This window comes from Lytechinus variegatus, chromosome 8 (genome assembly GCF_018143015.1).
Source record: "Lytechinus variegatus isolate NC3 chromosome 8, Lvar_3.0, whole genome shotgun sequence".
Classification (NCBI taxonomy): Eukaryota; Metazoa; Echinodermata; class Echinoidea; order Temnopleuroida; family Toxopneustidae; genus Lytechinus; species Lytechinus variegatus.
This window is the reverse complement of record NC_054747.1, coordinates 20326960-20347859: the sequence shown is the minus strand read 5'-3', so window position 1 is coordinate 20347859 and position 20900 is coordinate 20326960. Positions and strand designations below refer to the sequence as shown.

Sequence of the window (20900 nt, the reverse complement as noted above, 5' to 3'; positions counted from 1 at the left end):
AAGAAGAAGAAGAAAGGAAGAAGGGGAGGAATAAAAGGTAAAAGAGGAGGAGGGTAAGAAAGAGGAGAAGAAGGAGAAGATTTAAAGGGGAATGAAACCTTTGGAACAAATAGGCTTGTGTAGAAACAGAAAAATCAAAGAATAAGAATAAAGAAAGTTTGAGAAAAATCGGACAAATAATGAGAAAGTTATGAGCATTTGAATATTGCAATCACTAATGCTATGGAGATCCTCCTATTGGCAATGCGACAAGGATGTGTGATGTCACTGATGAACAACTTTCCCTTTGGTGGACTATAAAATACCCTCAAAATGTCTCTGCTTTTTCTTATGATGATACAAACTCTTTATCCATGATGTATTCTTAAAAATATGTATTACATGCCCTCATGTAGAAAGAACACATGATCTATGGATAGATGTGATAAAAGAGGCAATTCAAGTGAAATATATACTAAAGTAATGGGGAGAGTTGTTCACAAGTGACATCGCACATCTTTGTCGCATTGCCAATTTGCTATCTCCATAGCATTAGTGATTGCAACATTCAGATGCTCATAACTTTCTCATTATTTGTCCGAATTTTCTCAAACTTTCGTTGATCTGTTTCTTTGATTTTTCTGTTTTCACACAAGCTATCTTGTTCCAAATGGTTTCATTCTCCTTTAAGGAAGAAAAAGAATAAGGACAACGGCAAAAACAGCAACAACAATAACAACACGAAGAGGAGAATCATAGGAAGAGAGAAAAGAAAAAAAGAAGGAATAAAAGAAAGGACTTATCGATTAAAAAACTTCTTTAAAACTATGTAAAATAAATAATAATACCTGGCAGAGAAAAGAACATGGTCAGTATTCAGTGTTTGACATTGTTACGTCATTTGTAAAATGTATTTCTGTTCTTTTCTATTTTGTATGTACGATACCTTTGTTGCTTGCTTTATGATTTTCATTTACATTGTAAATGTTGTATATTTTGATGATTATTAAAAGCAATGTGGATGTTATAACAGAAATTTGGATTTGTATTTATATGTAATGGCTTACAGCAGTTTCGGGGCATTCCCCTTTCTTGGAATGGTTTGATCACGCTCCTCGGGCGTCAAAAAGTGTGTGCGGGTGTCCACGTGTGTCGATTGTGTTCGCTTTGGAGGGGGAGAGGGGTTGCGATTACAATGACCTTTTGGTTGTCAGAAAATTTTAGAAAAATTGGGCCAGTCTCCCCCCCCCCACTTCAATGGTAAATCATTGATTCATTAATGGTCAGATAAATCGTAGAATGGCAAGAAATGACGTCATTTAATCAAGGATTTCTTGATTGAACACATAACACATACACACATAACATATAGATGGCAAACTGAGATAAGACACACAGACAACGTCAAATAAAACTTTCATTCAATTCAAGCAAAATCTGTGTAGGGCGTGTGTGAGAAAGAACGGGTTGAAGGGAATGGTAATTATTCCGTGTTGCAATACTTTTGTTTTTAAATTTTTTCTCAAAGTAAAAAAAAATGAAAATTTGATAAAAATTCTTCAAATTTTGACTTTTGAAAGTCATTTTAGCCGAGTGTAAACAAAAGGTTTTTTAATACAAAGTTTTCACAAAAGATGCTGAATTACGATTTGTAGTCAATATGTTTATTGAATTTACACATCAAACGGGCGAGTAAAAACTAATAATATTTCCACGTCAACCGACAGCTATAATGTTACACTTTTTAAATAGGCAAAAAATGCATACTGTCCACACAACTACTGGTTAAAATCTGCCAAAATTGGGTAATAAAAATTAATAATTTGGTAACAAATTTGCTCAATTGGACAATAATTGCCCAGAATATGTTTTTACTAACATACATTTCCCAACACAGTGGACAGTATGTTGCCAAACATTTTAAGTGTGTACGTTGATTACTACAGAACGGGGGAGGGGGGGGGGGCATAAAGATTAAAGTTCGACTAAGAGTCTCAGTCGCACTTGCACACCTAGTTGAGAGCGGTATAAAAGGCATGACCGTATTGGTCAGATCTTTGGGTCAGATCATGCCAAGAGGACGCACACTATCGTATTCATCAAAAGACTGCGCGTTGCATATCATGTACGCGTCGGCATTTTAAAGTGCGACTCGAAGTCATACTTAAATCTTTGATGAACATCCCCCAGGAATGTTAGAGATCATATATCTTCTCAGAATGGATATATGATCAGTTTCCATCCCTACATTCATGTGAGTAATCAAAAGAATGAAATGTCTTCATAGTAATATACACATAAATAATACAAGCGTTATATTTTCAATACTTTCAATACAGTTTTACCAGTTACTGCCCTCATAATTTCAGACTGATGTATAATGAGAAGTGATAAATCCAGAAGAAAACTGCCATTTTGCTATGATTAGAGTTACGTAGATAGAAGAAATTTACAGCCATATTCCTCATAGTTCGCAATATTTTCGCGCGTAAGACAAGTAACTATAATAAAATAATATGTAGTGGTTACAAAAACGCGTACAACGCTTGCCTCATTTTTGCCTACATGTTTCATTTTCTATCTCACTCTAAGTTATCGTATCATTCCATAAAAGGCCACGTAATACATAATTCATATTTTACAACACAGGATGCAAGTGAGAGAAGCGAGTCAAAATAGGAACCTATTTTTTAAAAACTAAAACAATGCATTAAGTACATCATTACGCTCCTTCTTAATAACTTAATTAAGTTTATTTTTTAGTCATATCTTACCATTCAGCAGCCGTATGACTTGCAAAATTTATTGAATAAACAATACATACATTAAAAATGCTTTATTGACACAATGGTTTTCTTAAAATCACACATAATATAATGTATTTGATAAGCGATAGGAAACCGATTCAACAAGGCCATCTTAATCGATAACAAAGACTCAATCGTAGGCCCAGGTCTTGTTCTAGGTTAAGGACCAGGTCTATTTCTTGGTTCCTTCATCTGGGTTCGTGTCGTCAGTTACGTAGTCTTGCTTCCTGTTGTGAGATTCGCGAAGCTAGAACACAAATGAAATATAATTGATGTTTATATTCCAGTGAAATCATTTCGTTTATATTTCTCTTGAACTCTGTTTGGTTGAGTTCTCACATGAAAGTCTGATGCAATATAAACGGTCGCGTGTAACATTATTGTTAATACGACCTGGACAGGAAAGTCTGTTCTTTCTCTAACCTTTTAATTCTACATCTTCTTGCATCATTTACAAAGACAGATATGGAGAGATTTGAAGAGAGGCCAAGTGCGTGTGGCAAAACGGTGCTTTAGATATGGAGAGATTTGAAGAGGCCAAGTGCGTGTGGCAGAACGGTGTTTTAGGGGCAGTGATCATACTAACCGGGCGTTACCTACCCCAAAACCAGAAAAACACGTTATTGTAAATAAATCGCTAGTCTAAAAATCTGGCGTAATTGAGTTGCAATTGGGCACAAATTAACTACAAAGTGTGCATTAAATCACGTTTTTTTTCTGGGGGGGGGGGGGGAGATGTGTGTTTATCGAAATAATAATATGTGAGGAAACACGTGTCAGGTGTGTACGGGTGTCTGCATGACTGAAGAAGGGGGGGGGGGGGGGGCGGTGAAGTAGGTGAATAATAAAGATGTACGTACAGACTGATTGCTGGAAAGAGGGATGGTACGCCCCTCCCCCAGTCACATATAAGGTAGTTTTAGCATTTACTACGGGGAGACTGATCTCACGCATCAATTCCTTTGAAATGCAATTGAAATCACAATGGAGAGCCAAGAGGCTTTTGTCGAAAGTTTATGGGACAGCAGATCATCCGAAGATTTGCACCGGTCGAACAATTGCAAATATGTCGTTGTCCAGAGTCAAGAGATTCCGATGCTGTCCCAGTCCACCAACTTTCGACAAAAGCCTCTTGGCGCTCCATTGTGATTTGACTTGCATTTTCAAAGGGATTGGTATGGAAGCTTAAAAGTGCCACCGAGATGTTGAGATAATTATCTCGGGAAGTCGACATCTTGATAGCAAAAGATAAGATGACGAGATCTTGGATCTCATCATGTCGACATCTTTTAGAAGAGATGATGAGATGACAAGATCCTGGATCTCATCATGTCAACATCTTTTAGAAGAGATGATGAGATGACAAGATCCCGGATCTCATCATGTCAACATCTTTTAGAAGAGATGTTGAGATGACAAGATCCCGGATCTCATCATGTTGACATCTTTAAGAAGAGATGATGAGATGACAAGATCCTGGATCTCATCATGTTGACATCTTTTGGAAGAGATGATGAGATGACAAGATCCCGGATCTCATCATGTTGACATCTTGTAGAAGAGATGATGAGATGACAAGATCCTGGATCTCATCATGTTGACATCTTGTAGAAGAGATGATGAGATGACAAGATCCTGGATCTCATCATATTGACATCTTTTAGAAGAGATGATGAGATGACAAGATCCCGGATCTCATCATGTCAACATCTTTAGAAGAGATGTTGAGATGACAAGATCCCGGATCTCATCATGTTGACATCTTGTAGAAGAGATGATGAGATGACAAGGGCCTGGATCTCATCATCAGTGGCGGATCCAGAGGGGGGCGCCCCGGGCGCGCGCCCCCCCTATTTTCGCCGGATTTTTTTTTTTTTTTTGGATGGTTATATTTACTGGATTGGTACAATGTAGTCAATTTCAAGGGCTAGATCTAGTCAAAACTATATTTTAACTTACGCTAATGGCCTTTGTGTTCGCACAAGTGCACTTCTGTCATACTGTATTGCAATATGTAAATTCCGGAATTCCAGGGCGCGCAAGTCGATTGGTTGGAAAGTTGCACCACTTGTAATCGGGAGTTGCAGTGCAGTGACCAGTGTGAAGATGTTGGATTGGATATCATTTTTTCCCGAAATTTTGTGTTTTTTGTAACATGCGTTTGTCCGTCTTTATGGCAAATACATGTAAATTGTAAGTAACAGATCGCGAGAGAAAGTGTCAACGATGCGAATGATAATGTCTATCCCCGAGATTATTCTTCACTCAAAGATGAAGCCCTATATCGGGCGCCACGTGCGCAGCATTATCATTCTGCCTTGGTCATGTACGTTTTCACTGAAATGTATAGGTCAGACATATTTGTATTTAATGTAAACTAACTTTTACACTTTCTGGTAGATTCAGAGGCAGGGCGCCCCAACTAAGTTTCGCCGAAGCAATCATTCCAACGAATTATCAAGGAGCAAAATTGTATATTCTCAATCACCAGTCGACCCCGGCCTCTCCGCGTTTGCTGTGTATAGGCAGCTATATGACAGCGTCAGGAGCGAAGATTTTGTGTGACGGGGGGGGGGGGGGGGGGGGGTGGGGGTGGGGGGAGAATAAAAATACTTTCGTGCAGACTAAGTTGGTTGGAAAGCTAGTATACATTGATTCAACATGTAGAAAAAACATCAAATTGGAAGCCTATATGAATTCATGGTCTAAACAGTTGTTTTCATAAATGAAAAGCTTACAAAATGCCTTCTGAACTCTGTATACCGAAGACGAGCCTCGGTTTATTTTACATTTTCTACCACTGATAGTTATAACTTATACAATTATGGACTGGATATCAAAGCTCCTTACATGTATTTTCTAGCATTTTATCATTGACCTTATTTAATTATTTGTGGTATAGTTTTAACAAGTGCTTCGTAAAAATTGATTATCTTATGTTAAAATAAATATAAATACAATTTCATCCTGGCTGGTCATAAGTTAAGATGGCAACGCGATGAGAGACTTTGAACGTAAACAATAAAAATGATGAGAATCCCCTTAAGAAGCATTATATTACTTTGAGGTTGTGCAGAATGACTGGATTATTGAAGATGATTTGAAAATAATACGAGGGAAAAGGTCAGGCGCGTACGCAAGGGTTAGGGGGTTCAAACTCCCCCCCCCCACTTTTCGTTTCCTTTTTTTTCCCCCTTTTTTTTGTTTTTTTTTTTGCTTGTCTCTCCAGGGGTCGGTCTGGTCAAGGAGTTATCGGGCAAGCGCCTGATAACTCTTTGGTCTGGTTACGGACAGTTCCCCTACCCAATAATGTATATGACAGCAATAATGAACAGAATCTCATGTTTCCGACGAAAAACACAGAAAAAATTTCGGCTCGCTTCGCTCGCTCCATTTTATTATATCTTTTATTTCCGCATGTCGCCGACATGATCACGGTATCGCCATTAACAAGGCCATACATGATTATCATGATGTATACTCATGAATACAAGTGAACCAAGACAAAGACATACGTTTTCTTACAAAATATGTTTTACCAACATGACGGAAAACGCTAAAGTGTCGGTTAGCTCGCTCCGCTCGCTCGTAATAATTTATGAAATTCCATAAGTATCTAGTCTCCTGTTCAAGGCCGTATTATGAGTGTTACGAATAGAAGGACATGTAGCATCGACTAATACTTGATTTACTAACAAACTATTGACAAGAAATGTATGTTTTGACGGGAAAACGCGAAAATTTCGGCTCGCTCACTCCGCTCGCTCGTAATCATTTATGAAATTTCTTAAGTTTCTAGTCTCTTGATCAAGGCCATATCATGATACGAGCAGAAGGACATGTATCATCAACTAATATGTAATCATTACCAACAAGCTATTGAGAAGAATTGTATGTTTTGACGGAAAAACGCAAACATTTCGGCTCGCTCGCTCGTAATTATTCATGACATTTCTCAAGTTTCTAGTGTTCTGATCAAGGCCATATCATGAGTGCTACGATCCGAAGGACATGTAGCATCGACTATGATACCAACAAACTATTGACAAAAAGGTTATGTTTTCAACCCCAAAACAAGAACATTTCTGCTCGCTCGCGGGTCATGACCGCACTGTTACATACCCCATCCCCACTTAAATGTTATTGTCTTATTTGCAGCGCTGAAAAAAAAAAAGAAAAAAAATCATCACCTCCCCCCGCTCATCACTTTTTAGAGACTGGGCGGGAGATTTAAAAAAAAAAAAAATCAGCTCGAAACCCCCCCCCCTTCAAAAATCCTGCGTACGCGCCTGGAAAAGGTTGATTACTAGAAGATGATGTCGTTTTTTCTGTAGTTTGTAACAATTTACTGTGCATTTTGGAGAAAAAAGAACCAAATTTTATGCATGTTGCCATACGACTAAACAATTCTCGCTTGAAACACACAATGTAAATACACAAATGACAATAAACAGAATGGATTATTCGGAACTTATCGATTACAAGTCTCAGTTTCGTATCATTTAAATTTGACGTTTCAATCACACGATGCAAGCGAGTGAAGAGCCTTTGCCAAATGTATGTTTTGAATGACCGCTTATACGGTGTGTGACTGGAAACCAGCTCCTAAATGAGTCAGTATGTGTCTTTTATTCATGAAGTTACAGTGATTTAAGTGTGCATTTTTCTTCTAAAGGTGCTCTCAAAATACGACTTTTGGACATGATTTTTTGAAAAAGTCCTTGCCGTGGGAGGGGGTATCCCCCCTCCCACAGCCCCCCCCCGCTCGGTCGCTTCGCTCCCTCGCCGCTGGCGCCCCCCTATTTCAAAATCCTGGATCCGCCCCTGATCATGTTGACATCTTTTAGAAGAGATGATGAGATGACAAGATCCCGGATCTCATCATGTTGACATCTTGTAGAAGAGATGATGAGATGACAAGATCCCGGATCTCGTCATGACGACATCTTTTAGAAGAGATGTTGAGATGACAAGATCCCGGATCTCATCATGTTGACATCTTGTAGAAGAGATGATGAGATGACAAGATCCTGGATCTCGTCATGACGACATCTTTTAGAAGAGATGATGAGATGACAAGATCCATGATCTCGTCATGTCGACATCTTTTAGATGAGATGATCTGACAAGATGCTTGCACCTGCACGCATTAACACCGACAGGAAGTTGGTTGATATTCGATTTTCGATATTCAAACTGTGAAGTTGGGTCGATATTCAAACGCGTGTGAATTTGGTTGATTTTCGAAATTCAAAATTAGGGGCTTTCAAAGCTAAATAGGGGAGTTTAACAGGTGCAGCACATCTCGGGCAACCATAAATACACTGGCTTGCCCTAGTACGAGGACATTTAGGGGACAAGGTCAGTGAAGAAAAGTGCATGAGATTTTTTTTTTTTTCGAGGGACCCCTAGGGATATCCCGACGGCTTAGCCAGGGTAACCACGTATCTTGACTTGTAGAACTCGACTCGGGCAACCAGATAAACACTAGCTTTACCCGGCGCATGCACATTTAGGGGGCTCAAATTAACAAAATTAAAGGGAATAAAGGGCTATTTAGAGCATCTTTTTTAATTTAAAAAAGTATATTTTTTCAAGGGGCCCCAGAGATATCCAACGGCCTAGCCGGGGCAAACAGGCATCCTAACTTGTTGAACGTGACCCGTGCAACCAGATAAACACTAGCTTGATCAGGTGCATGCGCATTTTGAGGGCTAAAATTAACTAAAATAAAGGAATATTGGGCTATATCAAGCATTTTTTATATTAATAAAGTGATTTTTTTTAAGTGGCCCCCCAAGATATCCAAACGGCCTATAGCCGGGACAACCAGGTATCCTAACTTGTAGATCTTGACCCGGGCAACCAGATTTGCACTAGCTTCATCTGACGCATGCAAATTTTGGGGGCTCAAATTAACAAAATTAAAGGAATATAGGGCTATTTCAAGCATGGGGAACCACGGTCCTGACTTTTTCCCCATCCCTTGGTACCGCCAATGGGTACAGTAAAAAAACAAGGAAAGATAGAAAAAAAGAGAAAGAAGCGAAAGGGGGAAATAGGAAAGAAAGGGGGGAAGGGGGGGGGGGAACTCACTGGGGCCTCCCCATTCGGTGGCGCCACTGGTCTGGGGCGGAGCCCCCGGAACCTCGTGATATTTTTAAATATTGCAGATGGCCAATTTTTTTATCATATCGCGGGTACATACACCACAATTATATTAAGTTCAACGCAGTTGCGGATAATAAACGAAATATGCTAAGGCACGACAACATAGCAAATGTGGAATAATTTGAAAAAGTCGCAAGCGAGCGAAGCGAGCTAGAAAATTTTGGCCTTTTAAAATGATTTTGAAATTAAATTCTAATTATGTGATAGTCGCTTTGGAAATTTAGTCGATCAATCAATCAAGAGCTTTGAAATTAGTCACGCGATATTGTCTAAAAGAGACATTTTCGTTCATGAAAGTTTTATTGGAGGGGTATTACTCCTTGCTGGTTAATTGAATTGAAAGATACATGCAAAAGAAAATGTCTCATGACAATCATTCAAAGATTAGAGGAGGTTTATACTCATATTTTATATTTTGACAATACGTTTTCTATCAATATACGTCGACATCTTTTCTCCAAGATATGACGATCTACAACAAAAGGTTAAATATATTCATTCGACCCAACCAATTCTCATTTTTTTTTAATTTTGTAAACTGATTACAATGAAGAGTATGTGTAATGATTAGACTGATTCTAAAAACAAAGAATGGGCAACCACTAAACATATTTTGTGCAAATAAAAGAAAAATACATGTGTCACTCAGCTTTCGGAATATTTTATTGGCGGAGGAATGAGGACTGAGTATAATAGATTAAGATCTGCTCATGAGATGCTTTACCGAGTTGCCCCCTTAATGTGCATGCACCTGGTCAAGCTAGTCAAGCTAGTGTTTATCTGGTTGCCCGAGTCGAATTCTACAAGTTAGGATACGTGGCTACCATGGCTAGGCCGTCGGGATATCCCTGGGGCCGGCCTCTTGAAAAAATACTTTTTTTAGTTAAAAAATGCTCTAAATAGCCCTTTATTCCCTTTAATTTTGTTAATTTGAGCCCCCTAAATGTGCATGCACCGGGTCAAGGTAGTGTTTATCTGGTTGCCCGAGTCGAGTTCTACAAGTTCAGATACGTGGTTACCCTGGCTAAGCCGTCGGGATATCTCTAGGGGTCCCTCGAAAAAAAAATCAAAAATCAAAAATTTCATGCCCTTTTATTCACTGACCTTGTCCCCTAAATGTCCTCGTAATAGGGCAAGCCAGTGTATTTATGGTTGCCCGAGATGTGCTGCACCTGTTAAACCCCCTATTTAGCTTTGAAAGCCCCTAATTTTTAATATCGAAAATTAACCAAATTCACACGCGTTTGAATATCGAACCAACTTCACAGTTTGAATATCGAAAATCGAATATCAACCAAATTCCTGTCGGTGTTAATGCGTGCAGGTGCAAGCATCTTGTCAGATTATCTCATCTAAAAGATGTCGACATGACGAGATCCGGGATCTTGTCATCTCATCATCTCTTCTAAAAGATGTCGTCATGACGAGATCCGGGATCTTGTCATCTCATCATCTCTTCTAAAGATGTCGACATGATGAGATCCGGGATCTTGTCATCTCATCATCTCTTCTAAAAGATGTCAACATGATGAGATCCAGGATCTTGTCATCTCATCATCTCTTCTACAAGATGTCAACATGATGAGATCCAGGATCTTGTCATCTCATCATCTCTTCTACAAGATGTCAACATGATGAGATCCGGGATCTTGTCATCTCATCATCTTTTCCAAAAGATGTCAACATGATGAGATCCAGGCCCTTGTCATCTCATCATCTCTTCTACAAGATGTCAACATGATGAGATCCGGGATCTTGTCATCTCAACATCTCTTCTAAAGATGTTGACATGATGAGATCCGGGATCTTGTCATCTCATCATCTCTTCTAAAAGATGTCAACATGATGAGATCCAGGATCTTGTCATCTCATCATCTCTTCTACAAGATGTCAACATGATGAGATCCAGGATCTTGTCATCTCATCATCTCTTCTACAAGATGTCAACATGATGAGATCCGGGATCTTGTCATCTCATCATCTCTTCCAAAAGATGTCAACATGATGAGATCCAGGATCTTGTCATCTCATCATCTCTTCTAAAAGATGTCAACATGATGAGATCCGGGATCTTGTCATCTCAACATCTCTTCTAAAAGATGTTGACATGATGAGATCCGGGATCTTGTCATCTCATCATCTCTTCTAAAAGATGTTGACATGATGAGATCCAGGATCTCGTCATCTTAACTTTTGCAATCAAGATGTCGACTTCCAGAGATAATTATCTCAACATCTCGGTGGCACTTTTAAGCTTCCATAGATTGGTGTGTTGTAGAGAGGTTGACCGTAGTCATTGCGAAAAGTCTGGACTGTAACTTACCTGGGGATTGAAGAGACAGTAGAACACAAAGACAATGATGCCCTGGATATTAAAATAATGATAACAAGAGAATTATTTGCTATAAGTTTGATATATGATTTGAGTAGTATTGCACTATCAAAAGATTGAACTAGCATGTGTAACAACATTGGCTAATCCTTGGCTTTCTTCATCACCACCACCACCACCACCACCATCATCTTCATCATCATCATCATCATCATCATCATTATCATCATCATCATCATCATTATCATCATCATCATCATCATTATCATCATCATTATCATCATCATCATCATCATCATCTTTTTCTTAATAATAATAATCATCTTCTTCCTCCTCCCTTCTTTTCTTCTTCCTCTTCTCCTTCTTTTCCTTCATCTTCTTTCTTCTCATCTTCTCTTTATAATTTCCATAATTTTGTTGAGTAATGGTATTCAATTTCAAATCAAGTTGAAAAACATGTTAGCAGTCTGTTGTTGCTGGTGGTTCCATGACATTTGCTCCGGCGACAACTGCTCCGATGAAAAATCTCCACGTCAAGTCAAATATGAAACCCAACCTCCTGAACTAAATTGGAGGTTATCTTGAAATTCTCGGTAGAAGTATGTTTGAAAGAAAAAAAGGAAACTGTAATCTAATAACTTTCTCATGTGACCATATGAGCATGCGCATCACCCACCTGGGACATGACACAGATGTGGAACATGTAGTCTAAGACCAGACTGGACCAAGTGTGGTAGACCGTGTGTAGGACCCAAGTAAAGACCAGGACCAAGGAAAGCAGGACCGAAGTAGGGAGACACCACCTGTTCCATTCATTTAACAACGAAATACTAAAATCTTAATTACAAGGATTTGGAATAAATTCAGGTAGAATGTAGTAGGGAGCAATTTAATTCCAGAATGAAGTTTTAATCCTGAAGATTCATCTTTGAATCTCAAAGGATCTAAATTCAATTATCTCGAGATTTTAAAACATCTCTTTTAGAATTCAAATTAAACCTAGAATTCTGATTTATTTTAAATCCTGCAAATTAGAGTGTACAATAAACGATATATTAAAAATCGGTAAATAAATACACTAGTTAATTCACCAGGACCAGACACGAGACAACGCCAATGTATAACCACTATAGGCCATCAAGCTCAATTTTTTAAAAATAATAATAATACAGAGTATTTCTAAAGCGCCAAATCCACATTGATTATGTGCTCAAGGCGCTAAACGAAAAGGAAATAAGAGAAAAATTACAAGGAGTAGATAGGGACAAAGATAAAAGAAGCACAGTCATGACAATGAAAGGAAACTACTGGAAGGCAATTTTAAACAAATGGGTTTTGCATCCATGAAAGAGAACAAACGAACATATCAAAAAGGTCTGATAGTAAAATGAAAAAAAAGAGTAAATATACGATAAATAAAATTGCTTAAAAATACTAACTTTGCAAGTATCTTCAGTTTATCAGTCCATTCCTCGTAATCCTCATCATCCCCATGGAAAGTACGTTCAATCCTGAACATATAGTATGCAGTGATGATGGATAAGGTAATATTCACCTAAGAGGGAAGACATATAAGACATCCTATAATCAACAGTTTAATGTGAGAAGAAATAAAATATAAGGGAGTTTTCGCAAACGCTTCCAAGAACATAGAGAACGTATTGTTAAATGCCCTAAGCTTCATGACATGAAGGCTTTGTCGAGGGTTGGCGAATGAAAGCATGAAAACATAATTATCATGAATCATACAAAAGCAATAACATCGTTAAAAATAGCAAAAAAACCCAAAAAAAACAAGTGTAACGCCTCTGGCAGTCTCGCCTACATTACGCAATTCGATAAAACAGCAGTGCTGCCTTTAAAACAGCTTTTGAATAATTATTCACAGAAAAAAACCCACTAATATGATCACAAAATATTATGTCCATATTTACCCCAAATTACTTTTGACAATGATCATGTGACCTAAAGACATGTGCAAAAAAAATCATTCATACTTGATTACCCTTATGTCGGTGTTTTATGAGCTAGATCCATAAACTTTCTAAGTTATGATGCCAATTCAACACATACTCCCAACACGGCAATAGTTCACTGACCTTTAATTGACCCTTGATCTTGGCCATGTTCTTGAAAAGCGCACTGTGTATTCAGGAATACATTGCTGCTTTTATATCCCAGTTTAATGAACTAGATCCATAAACTTTTTTAAAGTTATGATGACCATTCCACAAATAATACCAACATTACCAGAGTTTGTAGACCCTAAATAACCTTTGACCTTGGTCATGTAACCTGAAACTCGAAAAGGATGTTCAATAATACTTGATTGCTCTTATGTCCAAGTTTCATGAACTAGATTCATAAAATGTTGAGGTTACGATGACAATTCCTAAAAAAAAAACCCAACATGGCCAAAGTTCGTTGACCCTAAGTAACCTTTGACCTTGGTCATGTGACCTGGAACTCGCACATGATATTTAGGGTTACATGGTTGTTTTTTATGTGTAAGTTTCATGAACTAGGTTTATATAATTTCTAAGTTATGATAACATTTCAAAAACTTAATCTTGTTTAAGATTTCGATATTGATTCCCTCAACATGGTCTAAGTTCATTGACCTTTAATAACCTTTAACCTTGGTCATGTGACTTGAACTCAGACAGGATGCTCAGTAATTCTTGATCACCCTTATGTCGAAGTTTCATGAACTAGGTTTAATTACTTTCTAAGTATTTGATACTTTTTAAGTATTCTAATAAAGACATTTAAAAAACTTAAAGGACAAGTTCACCCCAACAAAAACTTGATTTGAATAAAATAAAATTTCATCAAAATCGGATGTAAAATAAGAAAGTTATGGCATTTTAAAGTTTCGCTTATTTTCAACAAAATAGTTATGTGAACGAGCCAGTTAAATCCAAATGAGAGAGTTGATGACATCACTCCTTTCACTATTTCTTTTGTATTTTATTATATGAAATATGAAATATTTTCATTTTCTCGTCATTGTCATGTGAAATGAAGTTTCATTCATCCCTGAACTAGTGGAATTCCATTATTTTAACATTTTGTACTTCAGGCAAGGAGGTCCTAATCGTCAAATTCGTAAAAATTGAAATATTGTATAATTCAAACAATAAAAAACAAAAGAAATAGTGAGTGTGTGACATCATCGATTCTCTCATTTAGATGTAACTGGCTCGTTCATATAACTATTTTGTTGAAAATAAGCGAAACTTTGAAATGTCATAACTTTCTTATTTTACATCCGATTTTTATGAAATTTTCAGCATTGTGCTTGTCTGATTTTTCTTTATTGATTCAAATCAACATTTTTCTGAGGTGGACTTGACCTTTAACCTTGGTTAAGATTTCAACGTTGGCGACGCCGCCGTCTCCGCCGCCGACGTCGAAAAAGTGGCGACTATAGTCTTGCTCTGCTGTGCAGGCGAAACAAACAACAGACACTAAAAATGTGATTTTTACCAGTACTCCGATGATAATCGTCGATAAAAAGATCTTGTACGGTGTGAAAGACTCTACAAGCCAGCAGCTGTGGGATAATACAAGAAAAGAGAGAAGATTTCATGACCTTTACTCATGTTTTCATTTTGGCATACATAATAAAATATATATTTTCCCTTTTCCGTTTTGCAATTCGGTCCTCTCATAGAGATTGACTAGAAATGACATGAAAATTAAATAATTAGGGTTTCGCGAGTGATTTCATTCCAAATCCAGCTCGCATTTATAAGTCAATTAGCATATGCAGGCCCTATAGGCCTATAACATTCCTACTATGTTTCTGTCAAAGGAAAAAATGCCCTAAACTTTAAAGAAAATAAAACATACCCGGTAATATTATATCACTTTTGAGAGGGTGAAAAACACACAGTAATTTTATCTATCGTGCCTAATTTTTAAGGTTCATGACAGGATGAAAATAAATGACTAAAAACAAATCGTGACTAATAATATGTATTTGTATAGCGCCATCTATCTAGAAACAATCTATTCCGAGGCGCATTGTTATTATTATTAATATTTTTCAGCACTCTTTCATTCAAGGAATTAATCTTGTCGGGCACCCATTCACCTCACCTGGGTCGAGTGCATGCAGCACAGTGTGTTTACTTTTCTCGCTAAAGGAAACACGCCTTGGCTAGGGTCCGAACCCGACCCTTTGATTGAAAGGCGAGAGTCAGAACCACTAGACCACGCCGTGCCCACAATATGACACTAACGTGAAAATCTTTGAAAATTCATTGGTGTTTCATAGAAATCTAGCATTTTTAAAAAGCATTATGAAGAATCATACAGGCCCTATTTACCTTTCTGGTGTTCCAAATGCGTGAGGGTATTCCTTGTAGAGAAGTCCGACCATGGCCAGAGGAACTCCTGATAATGGGGAAAAAGAAATTATAAAATGTACATTTCTTAAATATTCATTGGAGTTATAGTATGCAGCGTTTAGAAAAAATATATTTAGCGCAATATTATTACGATGATGGTGTTAATGATAATAATTATCATTATTATCATCTTTAATGATAATATATAGCCAAGCGCAATGGTCCATAGCGCGGTACGTGATATGATCGAAATCAATGTATTTTCCCAGCTGGTCCACCCTCGATGAATATATTGACCAGCCGGTCCATCAATATATTTTTCTACGTGTATGCTGGCGCCCTCTTGTGGATTAGATATTACCAATTATACAAAAAAAAACAAAAATAACATTTTGTGGGACTAAAGTAGCGATCTTTTGCAATCGATCAACACTCGATGTCAGTTGGTAGGCCTATCAATCAATTTTTGTGAGTCCGACGACGACGTAGGAGCCTACTACGAGTTAGGTTTAACGTTAGTTCAAACGTTAGGCCTTCTTCAGTTACTAAAAATGGAGCCTAGATTTGTGTAGACAGGATAACCGTCATTTCTGAAATTCTGGAGTTTTATTTAACGATTTCTGCATATGTACTGGTGACTGGAGCCAACGTAGTTTATAGAGACTGAAGCGCAGCTTCGTTTTAAAACTTTTAGCATTGGATTTGGTCTAACTTCAAAGATTTGTGGTGATGTCTGAAGAAAAATGCCTAGGATTAGGAATAAGATCAGCTTTTGGACGATGAAATTGGGTAAGTTGATCTAGATTTAGGCGGATAGGCCTAAGACTAAGTAAGGCTTTCAAGCAAATAGTCTAAGTTAGATCCAGATCTAACGTTAGATCTAAACTTACAACATTATAACACGTTAAAAACTTTTTAACATGTTAACGCAAGATCTTATAGTCTTTGGCTAGAGTCTAGTAATTTTTTTTTAAAAGAAATCTAATGTTAAATCTTGCTGATGTAATGACAACGTGAGTTAGATTTGGTCCTGGACCACTACACTACAGGCACAACCTAACTTAGTCTCTGTCATAGCTAGATCGACGTTAAATCTAACTTAGATCTTGAATTCTAGGTCTAGACCTAGGGCCTAACGTTAACTAAGTCATGTTCTCATGTCTTATTAGTCAGATAAGACTCATCAGAATCTGCACTTGATCATGGCTCAAAATGCATTCTCGGTCTGCTTTGGGTCCTGGACCTGGACGTAGGCCTAAACAAACTTGATTTTGATTAGGGCCTAGAAAAGGTTCATTCACTGCGTTAGACCTTTATCAGTTCCATCTGTCACTGTGAAAATATCATACACAACAGACTGCATGCATCGTAGACGTAACTTTAGCCCCGGGATTTTAGTCAGGCCAAACGTTAGATCTATCTTCAAAGGCTAACATATATTGACTGATGGTCGTGTAAAAAAAACATTCATTGGACTACCTAAAGGATTTGTATTTTCCCTCGTGATCATATATTCCTCAGCGCTGCGCGATTCGGGAAAATAAAACCCATCGAGAAAATATGAATCCGGCGGTCCACAGAATGTTGATATTACATACCCCATAAGTCAATATCTGTCAATACCAGAAAAATTGTTGATGTATTTGATTTTTTTTCGATTTTTAGATCACAAAATAATAATCAAAGTGACATAACATTACATTGTCATAATAATTTCTATAACTAGAAGAAATGATTAAATCTTACTAAAATGGAAGTGACTTTGTCAAAATTAAGTAAAATTACACAGAACGGAGGGGGCTTTCCAAGAAAAACCATGGTTGTAACTTGTATGAGGGACAAGCCCCTAAAAGATGCTAAGTTTCAATACAAAGTAATGCATGGTAACAAACCAGGTTTGTATTATGGTGTGTCCAAACTTCGCGGACTTTTCAGAAAATATTCATCAGGCTTGAATTTGTTCACAAAATATTCACAATTTATACAAAACCAATTCAAGAAATCGCTACCATATTGACGGCAAGATCGTAAACTATAAGATCATTGATCAAATGTAAAGTAGGTCAAGGGTTTCGCCGGTATCGCGTACCCAAAATTTTATTCTGATCGGCGAATTCGCGCTTTCCTGGAAAGATGTGACCTAACTTTGTGGGCCAAAGTTTTTATGGAGATTTTAACAAGAAACTCAGCTCAAAAAGTGAAATATGTACATGTATGTCAGATTGACTGCAAAATGCTATGAAATCGGTTGGTACCACATTCAATCTTCATTTTTTTAATGATTTGTGCTTGTAAAATGATGATATCATGATGGTTGTTGAGAATATCAGATTTTCCGATCTTTTATCGATATTTTCATGAATACTATGCTCAGCCTAAAGAAAATATAGCAAAGGGTAATTTTAGGTCGCTTTTCACGTTCGTGATAACAGATTATAAGGATATTGGCTAGTTTTTGAGATAATATCTCCGCGAAGTATGGACACACGCGAAGTTTGGACTCACTGCCATACAATAACGAAGATAAACAGAACACAATCGAAAAAAGGTATACAAAATATCGAAACATAGAATGACGGAGAAAAGGAGTAGGGTGTGGATAGCACGATGAGGCTTAACTGGGTACACAAAATTCACAATAAAATAACTTAATTACCCCAAGCAGCGATGAAAGTCCTGGTAAGGGGTATCAGCTCCAGACCAAAGGTCTTGGGTGCAATGAGTGGTGCTTGCAGTCCCTCCCGCGTCTTTCCGTGTATGTAAGATGTGTGAAGAAACATTGCTGTCTGTACGACCAACCATGTCCCATACACTGTGAAGAGGTATTGTATAGCTGCTGCCATGGCTGCACACACGTGCTATTTGAATTAGGAAGATGACAAAGATGATAAAAATTGAATTATATTGATGATCTTGATTAGAGGATATGGCAACACCTAGCATCTTTGTTTCATTTCATCACCCCCACAACAACTAGTACTAGTACTACTACTACTACTGCTACTACTACTACTACTACTACTACTACTACTACTACTACTACTACTTCTACTACTACTACTACTACTACTACTACTACTACTACTACTACTACTACTACTACCACTACTATTTCTTCTTCTACTACTACTACTACTACTACCACTACTATTTCTTCTTCTACTACTACTACTACTACTACTACTACTACCTCTACTGTAACTACATGTACTGCTGCTACTTCTTCCTTCTACTAAAATGTGTCCTCTTACTACTTCTACAAAGTACTAGGCCTACTACTACTATTGCTACTACTACTACTACTACTACTACTACTACTACTACTACTACTACTACTACTACTATTACTACTACTACTACTACTACTTCTACTACTACTACTACTACTACTACTACTACTACTACTACTACTAATGCTACTACTACTACTACTAGTTGCTTCTTCTTCTTCGACGACTACTACTACTACTACTACTACTGCTTTTTCTTCGACGACTACTACTACTACTACTACTAATAGTAATACACTAAAATAGTAAATCCAGGGTCTTTAGAAGAGTAATAGGACAATGGCAATGCCGTAAGACTAACCAGGTTGCTTGTAGCTTCCATTCCTACTAGGTAGATAAGGTGAGCAAGACAGCAGGACATTGCTATGTTCAACTGGACCTTTGCAAGCTGCGACTGCTGATTACTGCTCAAACAAAATGTTAGAAGAAGAGGCAGTCAAAATACTTGGGAAATATCACCTCGATTGTCAAAATTTCATCTACCGGTATTTCTATAGGCGTTCAGATGATAATAAAGTGACAAATAATTGTTACTTGAAACATTATTAAAAAAACCCCGCCATATTCTTTTTTTTACAGCATTATGGTCATTGTTACTTCTGAAGGTTTTTATGGTGATAGGTTTCACGGTACATCATGCATCTTTCTTTGGCAAATGTTGGTCCTGAAAAGTACCATCCAAAATTTTTCAAAAATCAAATTTTTGAAAATTTGAGAAACAAAAGAAAGTTTGGGTAGTCCTTTTCAGGACCAACACTTGCCCAAGAAAGATACATGGTTTACCGTGAAACCTCTTATACCCTTTTTACACAGGATTTTCTTAGCCCCGGACTATCGCTAACCCCGTACTATTTTTTTTCCTTTTCACACCTACCAAATTGTTATCGCTAACCCCGGATAAGGAATGCTTGCTTTTCACACACGAAACTCGCTAACCCCGGACTAGTGGTAGTTCATGCTTTAAATACATTTGTCGATCATTCGTAGTACAAGTACTACACTCGTACACCTTTTACACACGATAAAAGTTAACCCCGTACTATAGGTGGGGCTAAATTGCCATTTAGCCCCACCTATAGTACGGGGTTGAGGTTATCCCACTTTCGTTTTACACTAGCGATCTTAACCCCGTACTATCGCTCTTAGCACCGCAATTGCTGGGATAACCCCACTTTGCAAAAATGCTGTGTAAAAAGAAAGTGGGCTAAGCTTAACCCCGTACTATAGGTGGGGCTGGCAATTTAGCCCCACCTATAGTACTGGGTTAAAAAGGGTATTACAGTGTTCCTTTGTATATATATATATATATATATATATATATATATACATGTATATTGTATTGTTGTTTTTTAAGACAGGAATTGAGAAAGCTTCCGCTTGCATGGAACTAGATCATTGTGATATTGCATTCTAAAAACAAACTAGTTAAGCCAACTAGATGAATCGTAAACTGGGTGTAAATGGATGTCTAATATAGGTTTTTATACTATTTTCCAGTCAGCAGTGAGTTTGTTCTAGTCGAATTTTGGCTTGACTAAATCAGTTTAAACGTCGGCCAGTATCCGAAGCCAATATAATTATTAGTTCAGGCCAGAAATGAAGTGAATGATGTTAGGTTAATTACTTCCAACGATGACTAATACATGTGACCTTTAAACTTAGACCTTGCTACATACCAAAGGACAAAGTAAACAAAGATATATATGGCCTGTGGTCTTTGATCTTTGACATTGATACGCACCCTAGGATGAAGTAAACAATTACGAAAACATGTGAACTGCGATCTTTGACCTTTGACCTCGCTACGTACCCAAAGATGTAGTAAACAATGACCAGGACGAGAAGGCTGATGATTGATATTCCCCCGAGAACCCTCTCGATGAGAAGCAATGCAATGATATTGACATGGCCTACAGTAAAACCCTGTAAGAGAAGTCATTTGAAATACACATTTAACATAGACATT

General features: G+C 37.6%; 1 protein-coding gene across 2 annotated transcripts in view; it reads right to left on the bottom strand.

Moving 5' to 3' along the window:
* Positions 1–2674: 2674 nt before the first annotated feature.
* Positions 2675–20900, bottom strand: part of LOC121420127 (uncharacterized protein PB18E9.04c-like) — a 34697-nt gene continuing 16471 nt past the window's right edge. For both annotated transcript variants that reach the window (XM_041614663.1, XM_041614664.1), the window contains exons 14-22: positions 20745–20857; positions 19236–19338; positions 18301–18502; positions 15624–15690; positions 14779–14845; positions 12729–12844; positions 11966–12092; positions 11281–11322; positions 2675–3033 (exon numbers count right to left, since the gene is read on the bottom strand). In XM_041614663.1, the coding sequence (XP_041470597.1) occupies positions 2959–3033; positions 11281–11322; positions 11966–12092; positions 12729–12844; positions 14779–14845; positions 15624–15690; positions 18301–18502; positions 19236–19338; positions 20745–20857 (912 nt within the window). In that variant the 3' untranslated portion in view covers positions 2675–2958. The remainder of the gene's footprint in view (positions 3034–11280; positions 11323–11965; positions 12093–12728; positions 12845–14778; positions 14846–15623; positions 15691–18300; positions 18503–19235; positions 19339–20744; positions 20858–20900) is intronic.